The sequence below is a fragment of the Delphinapterus leucas genome, chromosome 17 (assembly GCF_059928025.1).
Source record: "Delphinapterus leucas isolate spDelLeu-1000000601 "Yukka" chromosome 17, BTC_Dleu_Yukka2, whole genome shotgun sequence".
Taxonomy (NCBI): Eukaryota; Metazoa; Chordata; class Mammalia; order Artiodactyla; family Monodontidae; genus Delphinapterus; species Delphinapterus leucas.
Genome location: NC_143145.1, coordinates 8474802 through 8496073, shown reverse-complemented (window position 1 = coordinate 8496073; position 21272 = coordinate 8474802). Strand labels below are relative to the sequence as shown.

Here is a 21272-nt window from a genome sequence, read left to right as displayed (position 1 = left end):
TCCATTTCCTCACCTGACCCTAACCTGTGGCGTGTGCCCACGGCTCTCACCACACGCCTTTTCTCCCAAGCCCCCAACTCCCCCTCTCTGTACGGGGCCTGCTTCAAGGGTCTCAGCAGGTGCCATCATGCAGGGAACATAGTAGGTGCTTGATGGGTATTTATGAGCAGAGCTGCCTGCCAGATGCTGCCGAGAGAAGTGATGTGGCAGCCTTAGGGTCGGACGCCATGCACATTGAACTTGCAGGGCACCTAAGAGTGGTCTGCACTGTTTGGGACCCAGGAAACAGCCTAATGTGTCTCCTGCAGGAACAGGTCCGGAAGCACAGCTCTTCTGAGGCCTGAGAAGACTCCATGCGGCTTGGCCTTGCAGGATTCCACGATAATAACTTACCTGTGCAGAGATTTACCTGTTAAAATGTGCTTTTCACATTACTTATCCCATTTTTGCCTCCCAGCGATGCAGGTAAATAGAACAGTCCTACTCCCCATTATACAGATGGCAAAACTGGGACTCACAGAAGCTCTTTAACATGTTGAAAGCCACACCTCTGGCAAATGGAACAGCCAGCGCTAACGAAGCCCCTTCCTGCTGACCTACTGCAGAGCGTGGTGGAGAAAGCTCAGATGTAGGGGCCAGACAGACAGACCTGAGTGTCAGCTCTGCCACCTCCCTTGCGGGTGACCTTGGGCTAGTCCCTTAACCTCTCTGGACCACAGGTTCCCAATCTGTGAAATGGGCATGGGAAATTGTAGCTATTTCTTAGAGTCATCGTTAAGATTAATTCAAATAGTCTCTTTAAACAGCTTCACCTGGTGGCTCAGAGGGCAGCCTCCAGGGCCAGGCCTGGCTCCCCACTTGCTGCTGTAGGACTTAGGGCAGAAATTTAAGGGTCCTTCGCTTCTTCGGGGTCCTCACCTGTGGGATGAGGGTGACAACAGTCTTGCTTCACAGAGATGCTGTGAAGATGAAATCAGTTCTTGGGAGATGCTTGGGCGGCCCTGGCACGCAGTAAATGCGCCGTGTGCACGAGCTCCTGTATGAGGGGCTGGAAGCAGGATCTGGTTTCTAGTCCAGTCACCAGCACGTGCCCCAGGCAAGCCACTCAGCTGCTTTGAGCCTTCGCTCTCCTAGCCTCTAAAATGGCAATGATGCAGTTATCCTTTGGAAGGACTGCGTGAGATTAAGGAGGTAGAGTGCCCTCTCCATGCTGGCCTGCTGTGGGTGTTCAGTTCACTTCAGTTTCCATACTTCTTCTTTTTTCCCTCCTCCCCAACCATGGAGGCTGGATGAGTCAAACCATAGCCAGGGAGTCTGCATTTCAGTGAAACTGGGGAGGAAGGCCGTGGGAAAGCAGGTCGGCTGGGCAGGGTGAGACGCTGGCGAGAGGAACATCTGTGTCTCAGACGACGCGTAGACCCCAGGAGGAGATGCCTTCCCAGCCAAGTCAAAGCACTCACTGGCCCACTCCCAAAAAAGGCCATGGAGGGGAACCAGAAGAGCCCCAGGGTACAGAGCCATCCTGGGGGCCTGGAGGGGAACCTGCATTTATTGAGGTTTACTCTGTGCACCAGGGGCTCACATGTGCACATTCCCTCACTGACACCTCGCTTTTCACACACACATGCACACACACCTGGCACACTCGTGGAGAACATAGATTCTGGGGTCCGGTTGTGCTGTGTCCTAGCTCTCGGGTCACAGGCAAGATATTTACCCTCAGTGTGCCTCAGCGTTGGCATCTGGGAAATGAGGATAGTGGGACCTACCCCTCAGCTTTGTGGGGAGAATTGAAGGAGTTGGTATTGGTGATGCTCTTAACAGTATCCCGGGCACGTACCAAGGGCCGCACAGTGGTTTTTAAATAGAGGTGTGGTATTGGAGGTTCAGATGGTGAGGGGTTTTCCCTGGGGTTCCGCGGGAAGGATGAGAGCCAGTTCTGGGCCCACATATGGGTCCAGCTGGGGATCCTGCATGTGTCCTGAGAGGGGCCTGGCCGAGTAGTTGCAGGAAGCCTCGGAGGACAGAGGAAAGAGCGTGGGCTGGAGATGCGGGGGCATGCAGGTTCCAGTTCCGCTCTGCCTGGCGTGAGGAGGAGCTTGGCCTCGTCAGCCTCAGTGGCCTTGGCTGCAAATGGGGGCCTGGCTGCTGGTGTGGGAAGCCCCTCGCAGGTCCTCGGCCCGGGGCCCGGGCGCCCTCCCACGTGAGAGGTCACAACTCAGCGGTGCTCTGGCTTTCCAGGTGCCCAAAACCTTCCCTCCTGTACTTGGCCCGCCTTGGTGGTCGGAAGTGCCAGGGACCTTTATCGCCATCCTAGAGGTCGGACACGGAGGCTCAGAGACGTATGGGGCTGTGCACAATCACGTGCTCAGCACGGAGGGGTGGAGTCCTCCCCCAGCCTGGCGAGCCCGCTGTCTAAGCCAGAAATAGGGCCGGGGCCTGAGAGACGTCCATGAGCCATTATAACACCGAGTGTTGCGGGCTCTGGAAAGGGTATGCTGGAGCCGGGGAGCCGGGGAGCCCAGGGAAGAGCACCCTTCCATCCCTCAGCAGCGCCAGACTAAAGGGTCTTTCCCTGCTGGGATAGTGCTTCGGTTCAAAGAACGAGCACTCAAGCCCTGGCTCTGTCCCTCCAAATCCTCAAACCTCAGTTTCGTCATCTGTAAAAGGGGGATGATAAAGCCGGGGATCCCTGCTTCATAGGGCTATTTTGAGTGAGGTCCAGTTAAGTATTGATCATGACAGAGTTAAACAACCTCTAAAATTCGTGGTAAATATCAGCTATTATTTCTCTCAGAAGTTTACCCTTGTGGTGCATCAAATGCTATTTCATTGCTCTGAAAGGGTGAGTTCACATCGTATAATTTCCAATCAGGCAATAATGTATTACGCTTGTTGTTATTGTTAATAATAATAACATTAATGACCATTTATTAGCTGCCAGTAACTCCTCTGAGCTCTTTACATGCCTTAATTCATTTTGATTCATACCATCCCTAGGTGATAGGCACTATTGCTATCCTCACCATTTGATGGACAAGAAAACGGAGTCACAGAGACAGTAATTAACTTGCTCTAGGGGGCTCAACTAGTAAATGATTGAGCCAGGATTCAAAGCTTGCAGGCTGGCCCCATAGCCCACAGGCTGACTCTTCCCATCCCCAGCGTATACATGGTACTTGGTAAGAGCCAACTCAATAAGCCCTCAAATTACAGGGCAAAATTTTGGCCAGAGGCCATCGTCTTTATTAGATAGAAGACCCAGGCTGCCCCCTGGAGATCAAAATGGGTCATTCTCCATCTTTGAGGCCCCCAAATACTCCTGGGTCACATGTGGGTTGCAGATTTTAAAGCCAGACATATGCAGGCAGCAAGACTATGCTTCAGTCAGATGATGAACTAAACCTCTAGCCAGGTGTGAAATTGTCACACGGAGTATGTCAGTCCTTTAATTTACTTAGTTACCCACTTATTTAACACATACCCATGGAGCTTGTGTTCTGGGTCAGCATTGTGCCATGGCCTGGGTGAACAGAGGAAAGGGGTCCTCTTTCCTCTCGGAGCTCAATCCAGTGGGGAGACCAGAATGCAGATAGAGTCTTGAATAATTGATAACACGGCGGGGTGGGGGTGGGGGTGGGTCTCCTCCAAGTGGCCTGAGAGCTTAGAGAAAGGAGGCCTAAGTCGGCCTGGGAGAACCATGGAAGGGTTAGACAGTTTGAGGGGTTGAGCTGATAACTGAGGACCTGAAAAGAAAACTTCTAGGCAGATGAGCAGGCAGAGGGAAGGGCGTGGGGTGTGCAACCAGCCTACGGTCAGGGAACGACAACTATGGGGCAAAACGGGGCTGGGAGAGACCAGAGCAGAGAGAGGGAGTTGGGTCAGCAGGCGCTCGGGGGGTCTTGAGAGCCAAGTCCAGCTCCGTTTCTTTGCCGGCGGCGGGGACTGGATTGGACACGGGAGCAGAAGGGCAGGGGATGAGGCCCAAATGCGGGGAGCTGGCGAGGAAGCTTCGATAGCCGTTCAGGAAGAAGATGACGAATGTCTAAATGAAGGAAGTGTGGTGGGAATGAAGAGAAGTCAAGGAGGCGTGAGCCACTGCCTCGGCTGATGGGCAGAGGAGGTGGGACCGTCTTGGCTGCCATGTTCCTGGCTGGAGGTGCCAGGCCTTGAGCTTGGGGTGCTGAAGCCAGAGCGGGTGTGGGCAGCAGACACTGAGCTCTGGACCCGTTGGCCTTGAGGTGGAGGAGACTGGCTGGGAATGGGACTTAGAGATGGAAGAGACGGGAAGAAGCTCGAGAGGGCCTGAGCTGGTGGTGGAGGAACGAGAGTCAGCCCTGCTCAGGCGTGTGATAAAACCAAGAGAGGATGGGCTCGGCCAGGCGGAGGGCGGGGCAGGGTGGGGGCAGGCCCAGGCTGGCCTGAGGGAAGGGAGGACAGGGGGCCCCCGTGCGAGTGAGTGGCAGTGAGGGGGTCAGTGCTCAGCCCCGGCGCTGGGCAGGTGCCCACAGCTGTCCCTGTCCTTCTCCTAGGCCCGCAGTGCCCACTGCCCTTCAATGTGTCGGATGTGGCCAGCGGGGCCCTCCTGTGCGCGCCAGCCTCAGGCCCAGGAGGGGCTGCTGTGCAGCGGTGCCAGCTGCTGTGCCGCCCGGGCTACCGGAGTGCCTTCCCGCCAGAGCCGCTGCTGTGTAGCCTGCAGAGGAGACGCTGGGAGTCGCAGCCCCCTCAGCCCCGTGCCTGCCAGCGTGAGTGGCCCCAGGAAGGGCTGCCCGGTGCCCCGCTCCCTCTCAGGGCTCGGGGCCGAGGCCTTCATCTTCCCCACCGGAGTGTAGCGTGTCCACCGTAAGCCAGGTGGCATCAGAGCAGGAGAGACGGCCCAATGGAGCATTTTCTTCTAGAAGGAGCAGATTTGCTTCCCAGACCCCTGCGGGGGGAGCTCTATTTGTGGCTTCTCTGGAGCAATCTGCCCCTTGAGACACCTGCCATCATTTTGGGCTCTTGGATACAGGACTGCATTCAAGATACAGGTGATCCACTGGCCGTATTGGTTACTATGGTGTTGGCAAGCTTAGAGCTGCTGGTCCGGCTTCTGAGAGGGACAGTGACACTGCCACGCCAGCCCTGCCCCCAGGTCCATCTGGAGCTCCGGGGTATGGCATCCTTTCTGATCACTGTGGGTCTGGGCCGTATTTAAATATGGGCAGAGCTCCTTCCTCCTGTTCTCATAGCAAACCCACTTTCACATGCATATGGCTGTGAGGCCACATCAGGCTCTGACTGCATCCGTCCTGGCAAAGGCTGGCCGTGGTTACTCACAGCCAGGCCGGGGGCGGACTCGGGGGACCGGTGCTGGGTCCACCCAGGGCAGCGGGAGGGCGTTCAGGAGAGAGACCCAGATCCTGGGACTGACTGTCACAAGGCTCTGGGTGGCTGGTAGAGCATCAAAGGACAGTATTTGCCGTAAAGCATTCTGAAAGAGAGAATACTATCCAGAAAAATTTCAAAATATGATTTGGACAAATACGTGGCCTATTTCCCTGGATGATGACAGAGTGGCCTGAGCCGAAATTAAGACCAGACTGGTCACGACTGAGCAAGGGACTTGGGAGAATAGAGGCACAGGTCCTGAGCTCCTAAAGTGGAGTGCAGGGCTGCTGTGTACGACTGTGCAGGTTGTGCACTGAACAACCTTAGAGAAAGCCTTTCACATAGGCTGTGGTGAAACTCTTAACTGGCCAAACCAGCTGCAGTGGCCCTGTTTGAGTGCAAGGTAGTATGGAAGATTTTCCAACAAGAATGTCCAGGTCCCATGTAAATGTAAAGCAGCCTGGTTTAGAGGCTGAGGCAGGACTGAGTTTGCTGTGAGGGTGCGAAGTAATTTGAGACGAGCCGGCATGCTAGGAAGTAGTTAGACTCAGAGGGTGACAAGCAAGATGGCAGTGCTCGTGGGCTCCAAGCTAAATGAAGAAGGGTTATTTTTGCAGAGGAAAAACCAAACAGGGCAAAGAAAAGAATCCCACAGCTCTTCCGCCCCTGTCTGCTGACCTCTGGTGCTTGTCTGCAGGGCCCCAGCTGTGGCAGACTCTCTGGACCCAAGGGCAGCTCCAGCTCCAGCTCCCGCCAGGCAAGGTGTGCCACGCCGACCACGCAGGCTTGCTGCCGGCTTTCCAGCATTTCCTATTAGACGAGCTCACAGCCCACGGCTTCTGTCAGATCCAGGTATGTGCCTGGCCTTCCCCACCAGGGGGGCTTGGACTGAGCTGAGGGTCACTGGGCAGAGAACCTCAGATTTCAAATGAACTTACAGTTCAACCCACGGTCCTTTTACCAATGGGCAAACTGAGGCCCAGGATGAGAAAGTAACTCAGACAAGGCTAATGACATAGAGGCAGAGGCGGATCTGGTATCCATCTCATCATTGGCCATTCTTTCTGCATAAAGATAGCAAACCAAATGCGTGCTGAGTGCTTAGATTGTGCCAGGCCCTGTGCATCCCTTAGCATGGGTTAGTTAATGCGATCCTCACTGGAGCCCTATTACTGTTACCGTGTTATTACTAGAGAGTAAAAATAATTGGCCAGAGTCACAGCTGGGAAATGGTAGAGCCAGGCCGGCTGACGTGAGGACAGAGCTGTGGTCACCATATGGTACTGTCCCCACCCATGAAGAAAGAGCCTGGGAATGGGGCAGGGAGGCTGCAGTGCTGCGACACGCTCTCTGAGCTGCTATGCCGGGCCGGTCCTTAAATCTGTGAGGAGGCATCATGGATCCTCCTTGGAAGGAAAATGTTACATGCCAACTGGAGAGACATGGTTACCAAAGAGTTTTTAGCTGTGTAATAGGCAAGGACTTTGGTGATTTGAAGTCCCAAGCGTTCACAGAGAGAGTCTTTAAAAGTCACTCAGTTAAATAAGTCCTTGTTCTGCTCAAAGGCTGCTGTCTCATCAGAGCAACTCATTTCTAGCACCTCATGTTAAGAATTTCGGAGAACACACATTTTCACAAAACCAAATACAAAGAGTATTGATTTTAAAACAAAGAGAAATAAATCTTGCCCCCTTTTATCTAAAGAAAGGCACTTGCCAGCAGTATCAGCAATATTTATGGGTTAGTGAGCACTGGTTGTATTCCTGGTGCCAGGCTGCAAGTTCAACTTTTCTTATCTCTAATGATTACAGCACCCTGCTCAGTGGGTATCATTAGCCCTTGATTGGTAAGTGAATTAACTAAAGCCCATGGAGAGTAAGTAAGTTGCCAGAGATTTCGCATCACGGAGTAAGTCTAGACTCTCACTACACCACATTTGTTCATTCTTTCACTCATTTTCTCCCTCCTTCATTCTTCCATTTAGCAAGTGTTTGGGTGCCTGTTACAGGCCAAGCATGGTTTTAGGCACTGAGGATTGTCAGAGATAAACAAAGCCAGACACTAGTTACAGCGGCCAGGACAGATTTTCATCAGTAATATACTGATGCTCCGCAGCCCCTCAGCCTCTCTGAAGCTAATTCAATCTGTAACGTGGGGTAATGACAGTTCTGACTCCACAGGCCTGTTTTGGAGACTAAACTAGCTAACATGTTTAAAGCGCTCCACGCAGGGCCTGAATAATGGAGGATGTTCAAAAAGTGTGTGCATTGCCTCCCGGGAATGCCAGGTACCTGGCACACAGCAGTTCTCCTCCAGTGACAGCGGCACGAACCCCACGTCCACTGGCGCACCTGCACCCTGGGCGTCATGCGGTGCACGGCACACAGTAGGTGCCTGGTACCAGTCTGTGGTTTGACCTGCCATTCATGTTGAATGACCTCCTGCAGCCCAGGGCCTGTGTTGAGAGGGCATCGTCTGGACCCTGAATGAGGTGGTCGAGGTCTCTCGTGCAGCAGGCTGACAGCCAAGGCCCAGATCGACTCTGGATCGTGGGTTGGACAGATATCACTTTCCTTCACAGACCCTTCCTCTTACACAGAACCTTCTCATTCACCTCTAGATGCCCAAGCTTCTGATAAACTAACACCCCCTGGGGCTTGATATAGAAGCTCCTGGGATGTTGCTTTTGAAAGAGCACGATGGGAAGAGGGCCCAATGAGGCTTGTGTTGAACCCCGGCCCCTGCCCGGCACTGTCCCCAGGCTAACCAGGCACCACCACCGTCCATCCGCCCACCCTGCCCTGCAGACGGTCAGGGGGCACTGAGGGCCGTGCTCAGGTTGGGAGGAGAAGCCAGGCCATGTGGTCACAATGGAGGAGCTGGTGCTTCCCGGGAGGGAGGGTCGTGTCCTGCTGGATGTAGGTGTTGTGAGGACATTGGCCGAGTCGACAGAAGTTGTTTCTCCAATGAAGTACAGCCCCGTGAATTCGGAGTGTTTAGGCTTTCTTTTGTGTGTGTGTGTGTGTGTGTGTGTGTGTGTGTCTGTGCCCTTTTAATTTTATTTTTTTGAGAATCTTTATTTTTTTCTAAGTATATTTGTTTTCTTTGTAGTTTTTATTTTATTTTTACATATATGTGTATCTATTCTCTTTCAAAGTCTTTTCCTATTTACATTGGCTTTTACTCTGCTTACACCTCTGTCTGTAGGCTGTGTGACCTGAGCAGGTGATTCAACCTCTCCGAACCTGGAACCTCATTTTCCAGCTCTCTCAAGGCTGTGTCCTCCCAAACAGCTCCCACTGGGGACAGGTGGTGGGTGTAGAGCAGACCTTCTGAGGACAGGGGAGGGCTCAGGAGCTCTGATTGCCTGGGGCCAGTTCCCGGGTCAAAGGGAGGTCACAACCTCTCCACGACCTCCTCTGACAGTAACATAAGCCAGTTTAAGTGCCTGGCACGGGCTCGGCAACGCTGGCTCCCTGCTCTGTGTTCTTGAGCTCGTGTCTCCGTGCAGGTGAAGACGGCTGGGACCCCTGTCTCCATCCCCGTCTGCGATGACTTCACGGTGCGGGTGGAGTGTCTGAGTGGGGAGCGGTTAGGAGCCAATGTCACGTGGAAATTGCGGCTGGAGGATGTCCCACCCGCCTCTCTCCCGGATCTGCGTGACGTTGGTATGTTTTCCTGCACTGCTGCTGTGAAGGTGCACAGACTCGCTGGGTCTCAGTGCTCCTATCCATCAGATGGAGCCACTGCGGCCCCAGCGCCTTCCTGTGGGGCTCAGGGAGGGAACAATGGGAGGGTTCCCGTGGGAGGAAGGGGCTAGTTGGAGGGGCTAGTGGGAGGGGCTAGTTCCTGAGAAGTTTATAAAGAGCAATAGAGTTCTGGTCCATAGCTGACTAGAGCTAAATAATATCACCCGACTGCGCTTTTGTGAACGTTTTCTAATTCTCATCTTCGTTTTCTGGGCACAGAGAAGGAAGACAGGTGTGAAGTAGGGGAGGGTGGGGCGGGGTGAGGGCGTCTCCATTGGTTTATAATTTATGTCCTACCTACTTCCAAACAAGAATGTCTCAGACCACTGACACTGTTTAAACCCATTATTAACACTGTTTAAAATGGAGTGGTAATGATATGGATGAATCGAGAGTAGAAAGATCTAAGGAGAAGCAGAGTGGATCTTATGATCGGTACTCTGAACCAGGGTGGGACATAACCCATGGGCTTCTGACCAGAGGGTGGAAGCTTCTCCACTTCCTCTTCCACTGGCTGGTGGCCAAATGCCGAGGGTCGGGGCTGGCTGGAGCTTGACCTCTGTTCTATGAGGGGGAACTTGTAGACAACGCCACAGTGTAACCCAGGAGGCAGACTGTATCTCAGACATTCTGCAGTGCCTGTGACCCTAATTACCATCTCCCCCCAGTAGCGTTATGAATTAAGGGTCACTTTTTTTTTCTCTGGAAACAGCCGGCATAATTTGGATATGCTGCAAATGGATGAGATGTTTATTCCTGGCATCCATGGCCTGGGACTGCCTTTACAGTAGCCGTTGTGGCGTGAATGTTCGTTGCATGCTGGGACCCTCCCCAGCTCCAGATGTAGTGCTCACCCATCTGCTTTCTTCCTAGGAAACACTTGGAGTTCGACAGCTAGAGGCCTTCTCAGCGTTTAGCTGAACCTGAGACAGAGGCTCTGCCGTCCCTTTGATCGGCCCCATCACATTCTCTCTTGTAATCCTCACCAACTGCAAGAGGGGCATTCCTAGCCCCATTTTTCAGATGGGGAAACTGAGGCTCAGGGATGGTGGCTTGGCAAAGGTTGGGACAGTCGTGTATCTGGATAGTGTACCTTAGACGAGTGACTGAAGTCATGATATCCTATACCAGTGGGGGTCACATTGCTGCCACAGAAATGACAGGAGCTGGAGATCTGGTTTGGAGTCCTAGCTGTGCTTCTGATTCTGTGTATCTTTGGGTCAATCAATCCCCTTCTCTGGGTCTCAGTTTCTCCCTCTGTAAAATGAGACACTGGCAAAGGCCTGTGTCTCCTTTCGCTGTGGATGTGCTGGGTGGCTCTGTCCCTGGATCCTCCCTGACCCTTGCAGGAGCAATGACACTCCTGCCTCATCTTGTGTCTTGCAGAGGAAGCCTTGGTGGGCAAGGATCTCGTTGGGCGCTTTGCAGATCTGATCCAAAGTGGAAAATTCCAGCTTCATCTGAATTCCAAGACGTTCCCAGCAGACACATTCATCCAATTCCTCCAAGGGGACCGCTTCGGCACCTCTCCCAGGACACAGTTTGGGTGCTTGGAAGGATTCCACCAAGTCTCAGCCACCAGCAACGCCAGTCAGGACCCATTGGGGTGTGGTAGGTTCCCCCTCTCTCCCTGGACCGCTGTTACTGAGCCATGCGAGGTTGTGGGAAAGGCCACAGAGCTCTGATAGAGGTTATTCTGACATACAGAGTGGAGACTCATTCATTTATTTATTCAATGAAAGCTTTTCAATTGTCCAAATATACCCACAGGCATATAGTTATCACCCACCAGGTAGTAGCTGAAACTAGAGGCAACATGACAGAGGAAGAGCCCCCATGTTCGAGGTTATCCTTCCTCTTAGTCCTTGATGAGCTTGGACCCTGTGGCCTGGGCTACACTGTCTTGGTGGAGAAGGCCGATGTCTACCCCGTGTGCTCCATGACTTTTCCCAGTCTGGTTATGGCAACACGTCACTCACCGCCATCCCCAAATGGTCAGCGATCATCCCAGGACGTGATGGTTCAGGGGAAGTGATTCCTGGTGGAGGTTTACTGGGCTGTTCTTGGCCTGACACATCAGCAGCCTTGGAAGCCATTCTCACTGGACTGCAGCTGCCGGTTCCCTGAATAGAAGCTGTGTGATTTGCTGCCCTAACAAATCGCCACAAATGTCGTGGTTTAAAACAACACCCACTTATTGTGCTATAGTTCTGTAGGCTTGAATTCTCACACAGGGTCTCACTGGGCTCACATCAAGGTGTCAGGAGGGCTGCATTCCTACCAGAGGCCCTGGGAGGGAATCAGTTTCCTGATTTTTCCAGCTTCTAGATGTTGCCCACATTTCTTGGCTTGTGGCTTCCTTTCTTCATCTTCAAAACCGGCAGTGTTGTAGCTCTCGGGCCGTTCTTCCGTGGTCACAGCTCCCTTGCATGCTGTCTGTCACTTCTGAGGACCTTATGATTGCACACAGCTGGGTAATCCAGGACACTCTCCCTATTTTAAGGTCAGTTGACTAGCGACCTTAATTCCATCTGTAACCTTAGTTTCCCTTTGCCATGTGACCTAACATATTTACAGTTTCCAGGGATTAGAACATGGACCTCTTTGGGGGCCATTGTTCCATCTACTACTGAAACTTCCAGGGCCTCATGGTGAGAAGTCATCCTCCCACATGGCATGAGACAGAGGCATTTTTATTGAGCTGAAGAGAGAGAATATGTTTCTCAGTTATTTATTTTTCCACTATTCATGTTGGTTGCAACACAAAAGCTATAAGGCCTTTCCTCTTATGAAATCCATGCCAAATTCTAAGCTCCACATTGGATTTCAGACGCAGCTAACTCTTAACACAGAAACCAGAGACACAACCACTTCTTGCTAATATTTACAGAGGATTTTGCAGTTTACAAAGCACCTTCACAAATACTTAACTCTCACTATCGCCCCCGGTGGCAGGTCATCTCCCCATTTGACAGGTGAAGAGGCTGAGGCTCAGATGAAATGAGGTCATGTGTCTGTAGTGCCCAGAGCAGGGCTGACTCAAAGGAGGGACTCAGTTCTCTGTGGATGAGTTACCCCAGGTCCTCTGGGACCAGAGCTCACGATCCTTCCACCAAACAAAGAAGATAAGAAGTAGAAGCAGGCGTGGATGGTGCCACCTGCCGGGGTGGGAGAAACAGGGTCACAGCAACGGAGGTGATTGAAACACCTGCCACTGTGTTCTCAGACTTGCTGTGAAGAGCCTTGGGCTCCGCTGCCAAAAGCTCACTGTGTGTGTGTGTGTGTGTGTGTCTTTGTGCACAAGCATGCGTGTATTGGGAGGAGGCTGCTTTTATAATCACCCCAGGAGGTGTTGATAAGGGGGTCTGGGAGCCCCACTTGAAGAGGCTCACCCACCTCGGGTGCCCCCTCTGGAGCTTGGAGCCAAGAGGCGGGACAGCAGGAGATGGAGAGAGGGACCAGTCAAGCGCCAGGTCCCCATTTCCTGTGTGTAAAATAAAGGGGGTGGACTGGGAATCTGGTCCTCGGTTCCCTCTAGGGAACTCGGTTGATGGTTACATGGCCATTTCCTGTCTACCAGGACAGGTAGTGCGGCTCAGCTGGGAAGTGGGAGGGGAAGCTGAGCCAGGAGCACAGACAGACTTGCCTGACGGGTGTCAAGCAGTGGAGACCCAGGTAATCAGAACCCGGCCTTGGGGTGACCGGGCTTCAGAGAGAGTGGGAGTTATAGGGTGGGCCTGAGAATGAAAGGTTTGGCCAGGGCTGCACTTGCTGCAGAACAGGAGTGGCCACCTTTTTCCATAAAGGGCCAAAGCAAGTCTTTTAGCCTTTGCAGACCATTCTGTTTCTGTCTCGTGGACTCAGCTCGTCCATTGTGGGGAGAGAAACGTGGCTGTGTCCTAATAAAACTTTGCTTGCCAAACGGAAGGTGAGCTGAATTTGGCCTGAGGGCTGTAGTCTACCCATCCTAGCTCTACACAAACCTACATTCTGTTCTTCAACTGCGGCAGCTTTTTACCAAGTTACAGAGCATTGTTGATCACACCATTCAGCCCCACCCCTTACTCTAAATGGTTAGAAAGGTCCAGAATGGAATTCACAAAAGCTGTACCAAAAGCCCTGGATTTTCTCCAGTATCGATGATAACATCCATTCTCTATTGAATTTCTGCATTGCTCTGGTCCAGGATGTCAGGTACTTTTAATGCCATGGGGTGGACGAAGCAGCTGGGGGGCATACATTTAAGAGTGTGAGGAAACTGCTCTTGGAAGTCAGGTAGGCCTGGGTTCAAGTCTTAGCTCCAGCACCTTCTCAGTGTGGGTTCTTGGGACACTGCCCACCTTCACTAGGCGTAATCTGGAAAACAGGGACAGTAGTACCTATTTCGTGGGGACTGTGGTTTGCATAGCTGAATATAATGGATACAAAGCACATTGCTTCACACAAAGTGAAACTTCAGCACATTGTTTTGTTGTTAATTGTCCGTGTGAGATTTAAACTCAGCCCTGCTGTTTCCAAATTCTTTGTTCTGTCCGGTGATTCACAAGTCTCCCTTCTCAACAAGGGCTCTTGGTGAAATCACGCCCTCGGATTCTTGTATCTATTCTTACTGGCTCTTTTTCCTTCTGAAGCACATCTGGAATACAGCTGTGAGGCTACAAGCAGAGCATTGTCCTGTGCAGATAAGGCAGGGTTTCTGTGTGTCGTCTTGGGGGGGCCAACCTGGATGGTCTCCAGGGGGACAGTGACTCAGGGAGACCGGTGGGAATGTCCACCTCCCGTGACTCAGGCAGACGTAGCAGCCTTAATCTAGGCAGTGCCTACTGCAAGGGGTGGAGGCTTTGTTTGCACCTCCCACGCGGTCAGTTACGTTCACCCTCTTGCCTCACTGCCAGCCAGGTGGCTTCCCCTCAGAATTACCTCCTGGCAACCTTCATACCAGGTTGTTCCATTAAGGAGAATCCCAGAGAAATTGTCTGGATTCTCCATTTCCATTCTGAACACCATTCACTGTCACTCGTTCACTGCAAATTCTTATAGTAGAGCTAGTTCTCTACGGAATTTTCCTGAAGTAACATGTTATGTCTGTTTCCTTCCTCCCTCCCTCCTTTCCTTCCTTCCTTCTTTCTATTCATGCATCTGTCCATGCAAGCATCCGTCCTTCCTTCCATCAGTCCTCCCATCCATCCTTCCATCCATCCATCCATCCATCCATTCCATCCAAACTTTCAAAATATAATTATGTGTCAAATACCATGTGACATTCTTAGGGAAGCAAAAGTCATAGCTCCACTTTCAAGGAGCTCACAGTCTAGCTGAAGCGAGGTTAAGTGAAAAGACAGCTAAAATACCATGTGAAAAGCCTTTTGCATCCCAGTCAGGGCAGTCAGGGACGGCTTGCTGGGGTAGTAAAGGCCGGCGCGAAGTCTTAAAGGCTAGTTAAAACTGTCGCTTGGACAAGAGCAGACAAGAAGTGGTGTGTGTGTGTGTGTGTGTGTGTGTGTGTGTGTGTGTGTGTATGTGTGTGTGCCCCCGTGTCGAGTTCGCTAAAGTGATGAAGCACATTCCAGAAATGGAGATTAGTGCAAAAGCAGGGAGTTACGAGGTGCTGTGGCATTATGGGGACAGTGCACATGGTTTGCGTGACAGGAGAATGGGGCCTGAGAGATAGGAGAGGACCAGAGTGGGAGAGGCCTGGGGGCACAGCAAGGGGCTGGGTTTGGTGGGGTCACCAGGGGCGAATTTTAAGTTGGAGAGTGATGGGGCCAGGGGTGGGGTTGAGCAAAGCAGGCTAAGGAGTGAAGGACAGTTATGCTTCCTCAGATATTTTTCTTCAGCAGAAACACGACTGCTGTTGTTTGGGGACTTTGGGAATGGGCTGACTAGACGGAAGGCATAACCCCAAAGCTCTGTGAAACTTGCAAACTCAAATTGGCCAAATTGCCTCATTTTACGGAAGAGGGAACTGAGGCGCCAGGGATTTCCCAGTGATTTCCATGAAGGGATTTAACTGAGGGATAGACATCCAGTTGTTGCGGCGGACTCAGGGTCTCTAGGAGGACCCACCTGCTGGGGAAGGAGGCAACGGAGCCTCACCGTGATGTTCACAAAGGTTCCTTTGGGTGGAAAAGACTCTTGACGTCAGACATGGAAAGAAACAGAACACAGGTTCCTTGCGCGTGGTTGAGAGGCCTGAAATGTATGGCAGCAAAAATTCCCAGCTCTCTTTTTTCTGCCCCTTCACCTGCACCTTGGGTTCAGAGGCAGCAACTAAGGCTGGCTTAAAAGGTTTTGTTTTTCTTTAGCAATGAACTTGGAGACTACTTGAAAAAACAGCCACAGTACTGAGGTAAAAATACTAGAGAAGATCAACAATGTGGCTCATAGAAGTAACGAAACCCCGCTCTCTGAGCGAGGATGTGCAAGGCACAGGGCAGGCCGGAAAACACACCATTCAGTTTCCAGGGTGTGCCTGGAGTTTCTGATTTACTCAGAAACACTACACACATATGCACGCTCAAGAGAGTAGCTCTCAGATCCACACTGGCTCCGTTTGAGCACATCCTACACGTTTGTGCTCACTTCTTCGTCAAAGGAAGGTGGTTGAATTGGTGTGTGGAAAAAAGGCTTTGGTTTGGCGAGAAGGGGGCTTGAATCCCACCCCTGTCATCTCGCTGCCTAGTTGACCTTGCCCTTGAACATCAGTTTTCTCCAGGCTAGAATGGCGCTGATAGCTTTCCCATAACATGGTGACATTGTAATACTTGGCACTGTGCTTGGCACGTTCTATAATTTTACTTCCTCCCTGCCCTTTTCAGAAGAGCATGCTGGGGGCGTCATGCATGAATGTCCTGAGGCTCAGCTTTCTCATCTGTGAAGTGCGGGTAGAACGCTAACTCCTGGGTATGCTGTAGTGATGTACACGTGGCACATAGAGGAGTGCCAGGCACAAAGACAGCACCCCCAAGAGTGGGCACGCTTTTGGCTCCCACCCTTACTGGGTAGCAGCTCACTTCTTCTAGAAGTTATTTGGAAAAATCTCCAGAACACAACCCTGAATCAAGAAAAAAGACAAAATAGAACCTCCTTCCGCCATCCCCTTCTCTGAGCTGTCAGAATCTGTGTGGCCAAGTTCACGCACTCGCCTCAGAGCAGGGCTCTTGGACACCAACTTAGAACGCTTATGCGGCATGCATCTGTCCAGTTTGGGTTTCTAGTTTCTCAGCTCGTATCATATTGGAGGAGCCAAATTAGGAAGGGTTGGGAATGTTAGAATCAGGGGGACAGAAAGACTGCTGATTGACAGGGGAGCACAGGGAGGAGACGAATGAGGTGAATGAGGCATCCAGGCTGCAAGACGTGAGTTGATCCTCACTCTCAGGGTCACACTTGGAGTTTCTGAGTAAATCAGACTCAACAAGCCAACTGTGAGGGCCTCTGTCAGTCCTGTACCCTGGGCGTCTCACTCGCCTCCCGGTAGTCCCAGGTCTAAGCCATGCCATCACCGACTGACCAAGTGGGAGAGGCCACATTCGAGTGAAATGGTGCTGAATTGTTGAAATCACCCCACAGAGGGAGGGCACCCTGTTTGGACAGAGTAGGTGCTGAGGTTGGCTGCCAGGAATGACTCCCTCAAGTCTAGAACGAATTACCATGTGTTGAGCACCTATGAGTCTGGCATTATAATATGTGCTTTCTGTACATCATCACTGCACTCCAACGGGATAATATTATTAATCCTTTTTTTACAGAGGAGAAAATGGAGCCTCAGGGAAGTCCAGAGGCATTTAGGTAGAGTGGGGTGGGGGATTTTACCTGATCTGTCTGACCCCAAAGTTTGCACCCACCACTGTGCTCTCCCATATTCCCATGGCAACCTATGGAGGGACACTCATCTTTCAAGATGTTCTCAACTTCATCCCGTGACAACCTTCTCTTTGTCTAGTAAGCTCTAGCTCAGTAGCTGGCTTTAGTTGGCTTTTATCTTTCCATTCCTTGAATAATCCAAACTCATTCCTGCCTCAGGATTTTCTCACTTGCTGTTCTCTCTGCACAGAATTCTCTTCTGCATCTTGGCCTAGGGTATTCCTCACCCATCAGGCCTCACGTGCCGCCTCTCAGAGGGGCCTTCCTCACTATCGTGCCCTCTGCTCCTGCTTCATTTCACTCAACTCTGACATTCTGGCTGGACACCCTCTCATCCTACCAGCCCATCAGCTCCTGGAGAGCAGGAACTTTGTCGACCCTCTTCACGGCTTATCCCCTACTCTTAGAGCCTGACGCACAGCAGATTCTCAGTGGGCCATTTGTTAAATGAATGAGCTCTTGTCTGATTTTGGAGTTTCAGAGACCCTGTGTGTTCTGAGGTTGTAACTATAAAGCTAGTGTCTTGTTCTTTAACCTCATTGCTCTGTTTCTCTTTTCTAGTTAAGTGTCCTGAAGGAAGCTATTTTCAGGATGAGCAGTGTATTCCCTGTCCTGCTGGATTCTACCAAGAACAGGCAGGTAGCCTGGCCTGCGTCCCTTGCCCTGTGGGCAGAACGACCATTTCCATTGGAGCTTTCAGCCAGACTCACTGTAAGTTCTAAAGGGTCCCACGTTGAAAGAGAAGCCCTACAATGTCACGGGGACGCTGCAGGACATCTCGACCTTGTTACTCCTGAAGTTTTCAGACAGATAATTCTTCGTTTTGGAGCGCTGCCCCTTGCATGATAGGATGTTTATTTAGCAGCATCACTGCTCCTTACCTATTAGATGCCAGTAGTACCACCCATGCACACCAAGTTGTGACAACCAAACTGTCTCCAGACAATGCCGAATGTCTCCTAGATGGGGGCAAAATTGTCCACCCTTGAGAACCATTGGATACAGATCGTAATCCAAAGGGCACCACCTCTGAATGCCTATGCTCTGTCAGGAGCTAGGCCAGACATTTTGCCCGTGTTGCTTCATTCAATCCTCCCAACTCCCCTTCTAGGTAAACATTATGAGCCCAACTTTTACGCATAAAACGGCTAAGGCTCACGGAAGAAATTTAGCTAAAGTCGCTCAGCTAGAAAGTGACATAGCTGGCCTTTGATCTTGGCATTGTCTGATTCTGAAACTTCTGATTTTTGTAAGTCAATGTTATCAGATTAAGAAGTGGAAGATGTTTTCCACCTACGATCATTACCACTGTGTAGCTCATATTCCCTTTCTGGCCCCATGAATCTGTCAGGACTGTGTGTACCAGTGGCCTTCCTGTATGTCATGTGATTTCACTTGGCCTATTTACTTAACAGTCAACTGGGGAGTGTTGGGTTTTCTCTAGCAGGGGCCCATAACTTGCCTTGTCGCAAGTCTTTTCATGTTAGTCTGAAACGGCGTCAACATGAGGCATTGCTTAAAATCAGAGTAGCGTTTAGAATTGTAAAATAATCCAAAGAGGTCAAGTCGCCTTCTGTGACAGAGGCAGTTTCCTTGGTCAGGAGAGCAGTGGAAATAGGGCGGTATTTCCAAGAAAGTAAATAGAGGAATTTCCTAGGCCGGAAGTCTGACATTCCTTCTGGAGGAGAAACTCTTCCCCAGGAACTCAGAGTGTCCTTGACACCCGGGCGTCCCGCTCAGTTTGCACACGTTGGCTCCAGACACTGTGGTTTGGGATGACATGAAGTGTTGTCACACGGCCCCGAGGCATCCTTTCTTGAAAGGAGGTCCCTGCAGAGCGCTGATCTTTGTGGAGCGGGTGCTGCCTACATGGCAGGGAGCAGAGGGGGAGGCGGAGGCTCGCCACCCCCCAACCCCATTTCCATCCCCACGCTCCCTCCTACTGGCACTGTGACCTCAGCCAAGTCACCTTCCTTCTCTGAATGTCAACTTCCAGAAATGGGGATAAAGACCAAGCACATATTTCTTATTATAAATCACAGTGTCAAAGCCTGGGACGGGTAGGAGGCTTGTATTATATGTCAGACACTGAGCAAGGTACTGGAATAAAATAGGGAGCAAAGCCAGATGAGGTCCCTGCCTGCTTGGGAGGGAGTCAGACAGCTGCAAACCGTTCCTTCCCGCAGACCAATGGAAATGATAACTGTGCCGGCTCTGAGCAGAGGTAGGGGTCAAGAGGAGAGTGTGTAACACTCGGGTGTCAAGGGGTCTGGGGTCTTCCCTGAGGAAATGAGGACTGGCCGGTGAAGAGTTAACTCCTTGCAGACTGGGGAGAAGGGTGCACCAGGAGAAGAACCGGGGGGCAGAACCTGAGTCCCAGCAAATGGTATCAGAGCAGGCGGTGCGTTCCAGGCCGACTGTGGACACACAGGGGCACGTGCAGGGTCAGATGGGCGGGGCCAGGTCACAGCGGCCTTAGTGGCCCAAAGGCGAGCCCAGACTTTGTCTTTTGGTCGGGGTGGCGACAAGCTGGGGGATGTCTGGCTCCAACGTGTGACTTGGACGTCTGATCAAGGACTGGGAGCCTGGGGTCCGGCAGGGAGGGGACCCCAGAGGCACGGCACTGAGAGCTGTATCCATCTTTGGTTCCAGGTGTCACTGGCTGTCAGAAGAATGAGGCAGGCCTGCGGTGTGACCAGGACGGCCAGTACCGAGCCAGCCAGAGGGATGGGGCCAGCGGGAAGGCCTTCTGCGTGGACAGCGAGGGGCAGAGGCTGCCGTGGTCAGAGACGGAGGCCCTGCTGATGGACGCCCAGTGTCTGAGTACGTGCAGGCCGTTAAGTCCGCCACTCCTGGGGACAGGGCCTGTAATCCCAAGGGCTTTCTAGAAGGGGAGAGACATGTGAGATGCAGTTGTCCCCAACCTTTCATTTCAAAAACTTTTAACCTATGTAGGAGTTGAAAGAATAGTAGGAAGAACAAATACTCGTCACCCAGATCCAAAAATTGTTATTGTTTTGCTCTTTCTCTCTCTCTTTTAATCATTGGAAAGTATATTTCAGACATCATGAAACCTCACCCCTAAGTACTTCAGCATCATGAGAAATGAATTTAAAAATCATTCGTCTGCTGAGGTTTCCTTTCTTGTGGGCAGCTTGCCTCCAAAAAGCTGGTCAGCATTTCTCCCTCAGTGGAATGTTGGGGGAAGACCCGAGTGCCAGTCCTTCTTCCATGTTACTTGCTGGGTTACCCAGAGCAAATCGCTCAACTTCTCTGATGCTCATCACCCCAGAAGCCTCCTGCTTGCCTCCTGAGACACCGTGAGGGTCAATATTATCCTATGAAGATGCCAAACATTGAGCCCAGCTCTTCAATGAGATAATGGGTGCGAAAGAACTGACAGGAGTCCTATAATCCTAGGTGCATGGGAGTGGGACCAGAACTAACTTAATCCCAGTGGTGCCCTTCACTGGTCGTGCAGTGCTGGGCAAGTCACTTATATTCAACAGTTTCCCCATCTGTAAAATGGGATTGTTAATGCCTTAGTGAAGTGTTAATGAATGCCAAGGGTGTGTGTGTGTGTGTCTGTGTGTGTGTGTGTGTCTGCCCATGGATAAATTGCAAATCAATGAAAATCTTTATTATTATTTGTCAGTATCCCTCCTCTTGGGCAGAAATAGCAATTGGGGAGTTAGAGCTGGAAGTGCTTTAAGAGATCAGTTAGGCAGATCTTTGTTATCCTTTACAAATGAGGGAGAAGACGTCCTCAGAGGGAAAGCAACTTGCCCAAGGACCACGGTGATTACTGGCCATTCTGGGTGCTTGCATCTTAACTCTGGCCCTCTTTGCATCCGTACCGCTGGCTTGGCTGTGCGGATTGTAATGCGCACTTTGTAAAGCATTTCCTGGCTTGTTCTGCCCTGTGTTCATCTGGAGCAGAAAGGCCAGTTTAATCAGTGGCACCAGAAATGTTTATGAGGAGCAGCTCAGCTTTGCCAACTTTGATGACGCCTCCCTGAAGTACAGGTTTATGAATAGCCTCCAGGTTGGTCCTCAGCATCTTGGCTTCTTATGCAAAGCTTGGAGCTTAGATTTCCCTTTCTGGATATGCAGGAGGATTTCCATGTTAAGAAGCTGGGCCCCCACTGGGATGGCAGCACGCTGTCTCAGAATCCTTTCAACTTGACTTTGAGATCTTTCTCTTTGGGCATGGAATTGAAGTCTCATTATTGAGGTTTTTGTCCCCTAGAAAAGGTGAAGCGCGTAGAGGTCAGCTGTGTAATTCCCCGA

At 51.5% G+C, this 21272-nt stretch overlaps 1 protein-coding gene across 1 annotated transcript in view; it reads left to right on the top strand.

The window, feature by feature from the left end:
- The window catches only part of TG (thyroglobulin), a 169993-nt gene that overhangs the window by 40251 nt on the left and 108470 nt on the right, over window positions 1–21272 (top strand). The window contains exons 17-22 of the mRNA XM_089898699.1: window positions 4533–4745; window positions 6065–6219; window positions 8879–9035; window positions 10503–10727; window positions 17544–17693; window positions 19635–19805. Coding sequence (XP_089754825.1) covers window positions 4533–4745; window positions 6065–6219; window positions 8879–9035; window positions 10503–10727; window positions 17544–17693; window positions 19635–19805 — 1071 coding nt within the window. The remainder of the gene's footprint in view (window positions 1–4532; window positions 4746–6064; window positions 6220–8878; window positions 9036–10502; window positions 10728–17543; window positions 17694–19634; window positions 19806–21272) is intronic.